Genomic DNA, 9,170 nt, shown 5'->3' with positions numbered 1-9,170 from the left:
AGAGCACCCACATCAGTGTCTTCAGGGTCTCTACCAGTCTTTCCTGACTGGGGTAAAGGTCACTGCACAGCCATGTCACCTCAGGCTCAGCTCCTGATTGCCCCTGAGGGGCCTCTACACCCCATGTCTCAGCCTCCAGGCCTCTCCTGCCCCTTCCTCACATCCTGCCCACAGGGCCTTCGCCCACGCTGTCCTGGGGCTCATGAATTGGCCCATGGTAGAACAGTGGTGCCCCTGGATGCTCCAGTTCTCCTCCAGCAAGACTGTTCCCCAGCTGGTCAAGGCAGTATCTGCAGAGGTGACCCGACACTCGAGGGGAAGCTGGTCTGAGGCCTCCATTGTCCCTGGGCCCCAAGTGGGTGCAGTGGCCCCCAGGGACCACGGTGGGATGAGACGTGCACATCCTGACTGGGCCCCCATCCCTGGGCAACCCCAAACCCTGGACTGTCTGCAGCTCTTGGGCCCCTGTTACTCAGAGAAACTGGGTAACAGTAAAGGAGGTTCTCCTGCTGTTCGTTCATCCCCAGAGGTGATGGCTGCACCCTTGCCCCCCAATCTGGATCCTCCTGCAGTCCCTGGCAGTCAGGAGTCTGTTTCCATTAAAGGGCCCACAGGACTCAGAGGACCCCCCCCCCAAACCCTTCTTCCCTGCAATGTGTCTCCAAATAGAGGGGTCGGAACAGCCATGGCCCAAATCAGTGTCTCTGGAAAGACTCCTCTCCACAAGGCACGGCCACTTCTTATTGGGAAGTGGGGGTTCGGGGCCCTGAAAACCACTGCAGAGCCAGAGCTCAGCCCAGTTGCAGAGAAGTGGCCATGGTGCTGAAACCATCGTGGGACTTGGGGGAGTAATGGCCCCGATTCCTGGTCAGGGCCCTTGAATGGCCAGACTTAGCACCATGGACCTATCTGATTGGTGAGGGGGCAGGCAGGGGCCACCTGCCTTTGGACAGCCCCCTGAAGCTGCCCTAGGGCTGGGGCTGGGGGAGGGCAGACATCTGGTTCTGTCTAGGGAGAGTTCCCTTCCTATGCCCACTATGGGCGTGTCTGTCCGCTTGGGAGGGTGTCCCACATTGGCTGAGCCCAGACCTCAGTGAAGCGGGGGTCAGGGGCCTTTTCAAGCAAGGTGAGGTGCTATGGCTGGGTGGGACGCTGCTGTGGCCGGAAGCACTTCTGGGAACAGAGGATGGCCTCTGGGCCCTTATCAGGCTGAACACACACCCTGGAGCCTGACAGGGAGGAGGAGGGGGGAGGAGCTAAGCAGCTGGAGAGCCTCTCTGGTTGGGGTTGGGGAGTTCCCTGGTGGGGGGTAGGGTGGGGGGGCAGTGGGGAGCAGCAAGGGGCTGGAGCTGGCCTGGGCAGAATCTCATCTTCAGGTCATTCTTGGGCTCCGTGACCTATACCTGCGCCCATCCCAGCACACTGGGCTGAGTGGGAGTGGGTGGGAGCCCCTCCGTTCCCACATATCAGCACTCTTGAGTCTCCTGTGCCTCCCACTGCCCTGAGCTCTGCATCCCAGGCCCACCCAGGGCCTCCCTCCTCCTAACTTGGACTTGCTCAGGCTTCCCTTGGAAAGTGATTGGGCTCTGACTAGCGGGAGCCCGTGCACACCCGGCCCTGGACAACCCACCTGAGCCTCCTACCTCCTCTCAACCTAGCCCCTCCATGCCCCTTCTTGCTCTGTGGGATTTCAGCTGGGGTGCCTCAGTTCAGCTCAGGTCCAGCTTGCTATCAGCTCCCAGGAGGCTGCCAGGGAGGGACGTGAGTCCAGGAGTGGGGAGAACAGGGAGTGAGCAGAGGGAGCTGGGGTGACCAGTAGTGGGCAGGCCTGGTGGGGCAGAGGCGCTCTGCAGGGAGGAGGGGAGCGTGGAGGGAGGGCCCGGTCCAGTGGCAGGAGCTCCCTGAGTCTTCCTCACTGCCTACCCCCCCAAAAAAAAGCCTGGCCTCCCTCTTCCAGTCCCTGTGCTGGGCTGGGCAAGTCCCCCTGTCCCCTGCCCGCTGCGGAGCAGGAATCCCCCGCTTGCTCCACGTCACCCAACCTGGCGTCACTCCACCGCCCACGGGCTGACTTTCCGGGCACTCCTCCCACGCCAGCCGCCCGCGAGGACTTTCCGCACTGAGTCAGCGGAACGCGCTCCTGCCCTCTAGGCTGTCTAGGACCTGACTCCTGGCATCAGCAAGGGGCTGAGCCAGGGTGGGGACCCCTTCCCCACAGGTTGGGGAGGGGCAGTCAAGGGACTCAGGTGACGGAGATGAGGAGGGCCTTCCTGGAGGTGGGTGGGCGAGGGTTGGCTGGGGACAGGAAATCTGGCTTGGGGGCAGAGGAGGAGCCTAAGGGTGTGGCAGCTGGTTGGCTCCTGGGCCCCCAGAGCTAGGACCCCAGGGGCAGGCAGAGAAAAGCAGCTGAGGGGATTGTTCTCCCTGTGTGAATGGTCATGAGCCGGCCATGCCCCTCCTTCCAGGCGGAAGCAGGCTGTGCCCCACAAGGGATGGAATGCAGGGCGCAGAGCCCCTCTCCCCTCCACTTCCTGCTCTGAGCTGGGTCCACCTGCCTCCCTGGAACTAAGTGGGGGTGGGGACCAGTGAATCAAGGGGCTCTCCTGGGCCGCGTGCAGGTGTGTGGGGAGGGCACGGTGAGCAGGGGAGAAGGGGACGGGGCTAGAACACTTGGGGCCACAGACAGCAGGGGGGCCAGGTGGAGACAGCTGGAGAGGGCCGCTGCCAAGACCGGTCTCCACTGGCCCGCCAGCCGCGCCCTGGATGCCAGGGAGACCTTATCAGACACCCCAGGGGTTGTGCTGTCAAGAGGCTGAAAAACACTGCTCGCCTTCGCTGGGTAAGACCCCAGGACAGTGCCCCAGGAGCGAGGGCCCTGTGAGGTGGTGGAGGCCAACAGAAGGGCTTGGACAGAGGGCTAGAACCAGGCCACTCTGAGGCTGCCCACATCCACCAGGAAGTGTGGGTGGAAACTTACCTTGCCCCAGATTGGGGCCCAATGACTCAAGGGCAGGTACCCCACAGGGAGCAGCAGGATGTGCAGCCAGCCCAGAACCAGAGTCTGGAGCACCCATGACACAGAGACCAGACACACACCAAGGACCCGGCTGCCCGAGCAACTGCCTGGCCAACCACTGGAGAATGGATTTGGACAGGGCAGTCAAGAGGCACAGAGGGCAGGGGTCCAGCAAAACATGCCTCCCCTGTGGTCCCAGCTGAGGGCTTGCGCTGAGGACTGTAATAGCCCCACCCCCACTCCCACCTCGGCTAGGAAGGGACTGTGAGCATTGGTGGGGGGAGAATCCAGAACCTGTCCCTTCTCCCCCTGCATTCATCCACTTAGGTCACTGCACAAGCGTTTATTGAGTGCTGCCTGTAGTCAGGTCCTTGGCCTCCTGTCCTGGGAACCAGGGGCCCACAGATGCGGCCGCAGTGGGGCAGCAAGAGAGGGAGGCAGCCACTGTACGTCTGTGTCTTCCATGGGGTCCAGCCATAGCTGCCGCCTCTTCAGCATGATCCAGGGCACTGGTCACTGTCATCACCCCCCACCTGCTTCCACCATCGAGGGGAGCAGGGCCGGGCTCAGAGCTGGGGCCCCACCGCGGGACCCAGAGCCCTTGCTCCTGAGGGCCAGCCTGGGCCAGCTCCAGGGAGGGCCTGGCATGGGCCCTCTGCACTTCACACCCAAAGGTCCTCCTGGCGGCCCTTGTTCTCTGACAGCCGCTCACCCCGCTCCTCCTCAGGGAACTGGCAACTGCAGGAGTCCTCGGGTGGGGGTGGTGGGGCCTCCAGGAGCTGGGTCTCTGCAGAGGGGCTGCAATCAGCAGGCAGGCAGGGGACCCCCCCCTCCCCAAGGCACAACTGACCTGGGGGCCACACTCTTTGCCGCCTCAGCTGCCAGATGTGCAGGCTTAGCTGGGTCACGGTCAGGGCCAGGATGCAGGCAGCCAGGGCAAGGATGACGATGGTCAGCGGGCTGGGTGGTTCAGTAGGCGGCAGCCCCAGGCTGCACACAGCATTGTGCGTCTTGTTTCCAGGAAACAGGGTGGGAAACCCAAGCTGGATGCAGCTGGGATACACGGACAGAGCCCTCAGTAAGCCCTCGGCGACCCGAGCACTCCTCCGCACTGCTGCAGTCCTCTGAGCTGTTGGGGGTCACTGCACCAGAAAGGACAGCAGAGGCCCCACCTTCAAGCCTGCCTGGACCGCCCAGCCACCAGAAGGCCCCACCAGCACTCACTCTGCCCAAGGTTTGCAGCGACCTTCGTGGCCCCCAGAGAAGGTCCCCACGGCACAGTCAACACACTCAAAGCCGAATTTGAAGTTGCCTGGAGACAGACAAACATACAGTGGCTGCAGGGGTGGCTGGGGTGGGATCCTGCTGGTGTCCAGGTCCCCAGCAGAAGGACACCCCCCCCCGTACCTCATCCATTTGACAGGAGCCTCTGGTGCCCACAGGACCTGGGCCTGGGATAAATCAGGTCCCCAGTGTGCCCCTTTCCAGGGCAGGCTGTGACTCAGGGCTGAGTGGAGGGTCCCTGAAGGGATATGGGGGAGGGGAGGTATCTGCTTGCAAATGATGGAGCAGGGCGGGGTTAAAGCCTGGCAAGAGCCAGCTTGGGCCTTTGCTTGCTCCAGGAGGCTGCGGGGACGGAAGGCTGGTGAGGGCCCTGGAGATTGGGGTAAGGCTGTGCCCCAGTCACCCTAGGCTTCCCTGCCCCAAAACCTCACACAGCCCCCTGTTGCCCTCCCTCCCCCAGCCCCCAAGTGCTCAGGCAGGCCCCGCCCCCCAGGTAAAGAGCTCCCTAAGAGGATGAGAGGCTCCTTCCAGATAAGGGGCTGAACTCCAGACTGGGCTCTACCTGGAGGGTCAGGGTGGGTATAGACCTGGACATAGTCTGAGCCAGGGCCTAAGGGCCAGACAGTCCTGGACACTCCTCTGTTCCTCACAACCAGCCCTAAGGGCATCATTTCTGGACGAAGACACCTAGGCCAAGAGAGCCACACACACAGCAGATGCTGTGCCTCCAGCGAGGGCTGAGATGTCAGAACAAGAGAACTGCCTGCCCACCAGGGTTCCATAGGACCCCACACTGGCACCCATCTGCCCAGAGGGTGTCCGTACCCCTACTTACAAGCAAGCTTTCTTCCACACCAGCTGCTATGAGCTCTGGCTGGGCCCTGTCAACGCCCCTGGCCTGCATGGGCCACCCCCACCAACCACTTACCTTCAGGCTGCACTCCCTGGCCAGGCGGACAGGAGTGGTACTTGCAGCTCTTACACTGTGGGTCTCCACAGTGGAACTCAGGCTGGATACATTGGCAGTCCGGTTCAGGACAGGTCCCCTTATCTGGGTAGGGAACAAGCAGCTCTCTCAGCAGCTGGCGGGAGTCCCCTCCCCAGGGCACCCCCTCTTACCCCCCAGGGAAATGGGGGGCAGGGCAGGGCTACCTCAGCTGGGCAGAGTACTATCTGGGAGGCAGGATCCTGGCTTGGTCCAGCTGTGCCCCTCCATCCTGGGCACCCAGCTCCTTCACCCACCTGGCCTGGTTGCATCCCCCATTGCCCTGAAGTTGTTCTCACCCAGGGTAACCATGACTCAATGTGACCCGGAGCCATCCCAACAGACAAGGGGGTCACCTGGGAGATCTACTCCCGGCCCCCTCTCCATCCTGCATGGCCCTCAGCTGCCAGGACCCTCCAGGCAGCCTGCCCATCCCTCCCCGACTGCTGTCCACAGTGTCCACGACACTGAGACCTAAACTCTAAGAGCCCCTTATCACCCCCCAGGTCCTGGTAGGGTGACACCCTGGGTGTTTTCCCGGGAATATTTGTCCCCAAACTGACCCATTCCACTTTCCTCCCACCCAGATATGCAGGTCCGAGGCAGGGAGCTGGCAGAAAGAGGGGTGCAACCCCAAACTGAGCCTGAGTGATGGCCAAGGGCTCACTCACTACCCACTCAGAAGGAACAGGGGCAGCCCTCCTCTACACTGGGACCCCTGACCTGGCTTGGGGGAGGTTCCCACACCCCCTTCCCCTGCCCCTGCCCCACCTCCCGACCACCATCCCTCAACCCCCAATCCCTAATCCCCAAGCCACTTCTGCCTCCGCCGGGTTGCGCTGGGATCAGGGCTTTGGACCCAGAAAGCTTGCCCTGAGCACGGGGAGGCTCGCCGCGCTGCCGCCCTCCGCGCCGGGGCTCCCGCCTGCCTTACCTGGGGCGCAGCGGCAGCAGCGTGCGTCTGTCCCCGTCCCATGCAGAACTTGGCCAGGGCTGCAGCTCAGATCGCCGAGGGGGCGCTGGCCCAGGCCCAGCGCGCAGAGCAGCGCGACACCACACAGGGCCACTCGCGCGCCCCTCGCCCCCATGGCGTCCCCCTGGCCGAGCGCCCCGCGGTTTTAGGAAGCAGGCCCCTCCCGGACACGCCCAGATCCCGCCCCGCGTGCGGCTCCGCCTCGGCCACGCCCCAAAGAGGCCCGAGGGACTGTTTCCATGCGGGACCCCCGAGACCCTGCGACTCGAAATCCAAGGCGTGGGCCGAGGTTTGGGGCAGTGAGGCTGCTCTGGAAACTTCAGCGGCGAGGACGCGTCATCACACGTCTGTCCAGAGCACAGGACGAGCCACCGGACGTGAACTACCGACTCTGGGTTAGGATGAATTGTCAGTGCAGTTTTGTCTTTTGTAACAAATGCATTGTCCTCAGGGTTATTGAATTTTGCAATAAGGAGTTCATGATCTGAGCCACAGTCAGCTCCCTGTCTTGTTTTTGCTGACTATATAGAGCTTGCTCCTTGGAAGAAAGCTATGACAAACCTAGACGGTATATTAAAAAGCAGAGACATTACTTTGCTGACAAAGGTCCATCTTAGCCCCCAAAGCTATGGTTTTTCCAGTAGTCACGTATGGATGTGAGAGTTGGACCATGAAGAAAGCTGAGGCACTGAAGAATTGATGCTTTCGAACAGTGGTGTTGTAGAAGGCTCTTTAGAGTCCCTTGGACTGCAAGGAGATCCAACCAGTCCATCCTAAAGGAAATCAACCCTGAATATTCATTGGAAGGACTGATGCTGAAGCTGAAGCTCCAGTACTTTGGGCACCTGATGTGAAGAGCTGATTCATTGGAAAAGACACTAATACTGGGAAAGATTGACGACAGGAGAAGGGGATGACGGAGGATGAGATAGTTGGATGGCCACACCAACCATGGACATTAGTTTGAGCAAGCTCCAGGATTGGTAATGGATAGGGAAGCCAGGCGTGCTGCAGGCCACAGGGTCACAAAAAGTCGGACACAACTGAGCGAAGAGGGGGTATTGATGAGGGGAAGGTTCCCCCTCACTTGCTGAGAACCTAAAACTGCTATAAAAAAATACTTTAAAAAAAAATCGAGGGATGGGAATTCCCTGGAAGTCCAGTTAATAGGACTCAGTACTTTCACTGCCTTAGGCAGGGTTAGGGTTAGAGTTCAATCTCTGATCAGGGAACTACGATCTCACAAATTGTGTGCAACCGAAAGAAAGAAAAAAACAATTCAAGGGGTCGTCCCAAAGGGACCCCAAGAGAGCAGGTCCCATCGTAGGCTGCAGAGCAACTGACCGCAGAGGACCAGACACCTGAAAGACCCATGTGTGAAGGTGACCTTGGGGGATTCCTAAGTGATCTTGCCCTTTGGGCCAGGAATTCTTTTCCGGGAACTAAATGTGACCTAAATGTGTGTGCCTTGTCAGGGGAAACACCACACGTACCCCAAGCCACATCACAGGAGGGCGGGCGGGGGGTGGTCAGAAATGTTTTCTATGTAAAACCTGAGGCCACCAGACCTGAAGGAACTGGAGTGTGGGTGGGCACCGGATGCAGGGTGGCAGACAGCATCCTGAGTCATTGGGGGTGGGACAACCCTCAACAAAGACTGCTTCCTCACTGTGCCCCTTGGCTCCTGGCTGACCCCCTCTCCACCTCCAGCTTCCCCAGGGGGGCGCTGTGAGGCCCCTCCAATACCCAGAGCGGGTGGGATGAAATCCCTCATCCTCTGAAGCCTCCAGGCCAGGGACCCCACAACCTCCCAGAAGTCCTGGATTGCCAGCACTGAGCAGCCTCAGAACCCATCCAGGGATCAGAACAAGTCCCTGCTTTCTGAGGATTAGAACAAGCCCCCCACTTTGGGAAATTAGGACAAGTCTCCCCCCGCTCCTCAGCTTGGCCAAGTGGGCCTGGCCAGGCTCCAGACATCACATACACTGGAGGCTACAGCTGTGCGGACACCTGAGAGGAGGAGCCAGAAAGGAGAGACCAATCATTGGCTGAACCCTGCAGAGTCGAGAGGAGGGGCTGTCCAGGCTGCAGCTCTGACTGCCCTGCAGACTTCAACCCAGCTCTCCCCACAGGAATCCCATCAGCCTGTGGATGTGCTGGTCCCTGATGGAGCACTTGAACTCTTCAGGCTGAGAACTCAGCCTCCAGAAACAGCAAGTGAACCCTGAAGTGGGGAGGAGGGGCTGTCCAGGCTACAGTTCGCCATGAGACTGTCCCTTGTCTCTATGAACCTTAGTTTCTTCACCTTAGTTTCTGGGGCCCTGCCTCCTTCAAGAAGCCTCCCTTGGCCCTCCAGTGGAAGCTTGATACAGGGGAAATGGGCAGAGATCCCTGGGAATGCTGTAGGGTGGGCAGTGGGGGTCCCAGGAGTGTGATTTTGGTGGCACCCATAGGTATGTTGAGGGTCATGACCTGGTGACCAGGGCAGACCCATGAAACTTGGTTTGAGAATGAGAGGGTTTGTGACTCAGGTCCCAGCATGTGCAAGGCCCTCCTCAGAGAAGCAACTGGGCCCTGCAGAAAAGGGAGGGTCTCTGCGGGGGCTGTGGCTCTGGTTCCTAGAGGGCAAGGTGAGGACCCTAGGACTGGCCCTCTCTCTGGACCACCAGATTACAGCTCAGCTCCTAGACTGGAGGATGGTTTGAGCAATCGCTGGATCCCAGGGCAAGGTGCGGAATGGAGAACTGGGCAGTTCTGGACCTTCTGCCACTGCTCATTTTAAAGGCCTGAACAGTTAGGTCTGTAGGTTGGTGTCACCCCAATTCTGGTAAGAGCCTAAGAAAAAATGATAAATCCCCTAAAATGATGCTTGTTCAACCAGGTTCTCTCTATTGGCCCTTCTGGAAGCTGACCAG

General features: G+C 60.2%; 1 protein-coding gene across 2 annotated transcripts; it reads right to left on the bottom strand.

Moving 5' to 3' along the window:
• TNFRSF18 (TNF receptor superfamily member 18) lies at nt 3,342–6,652 on the bottom strand. 2 transcript variants are annotated; one of them, XM_018060553.1, is made up of 5 exons: nt 6,217–6,652; nt 5,226–5,348; nt 4,238–4,325; nt 3,864–4,066; nt 3,342–3,800 (listed from the first exon to the last, which is right to left on the bottom strand). In XM_018060553.1, the coding sequence occupies exons 1-5, from the start codon at nt 6,368–6,370 to the stop codon at nt 3,676–3,678; spliced, it is 693 nt and encodes a 230-aa protein (XP_017916042.1). In that variant the 5' UTR covers nt 6,371–6,652; the 3' UTR covers nt 3,342–3,675. The 2 variants fall into 2 exon arrangements, with proteins under 2 accessions (XP_017916042.1, XP_017916041.1); XM_018060552.1 differs by having other exon boundaries at nt 3,342–4,066; nt 6,217–6,651.

Source organism: Capra hircus, chromosome 16, assembly GCF_001704415.2.
Source record: "Capra hircus breed San Clemente chromosome 16, ASM170441v1, whole genome shotgun sequence".
Classification (NCBI taxonomy): domain Eukaryota; kingdom Metazoa; phylum Chordata; class Mammalia; order Artiodactyla; family Bovidae; genus Capra; species Capra hircus.
Note: the sequence above shows the minus strand (reverse complement) of the source record. Positions and strands in the feature narration are given on the sequence as shown.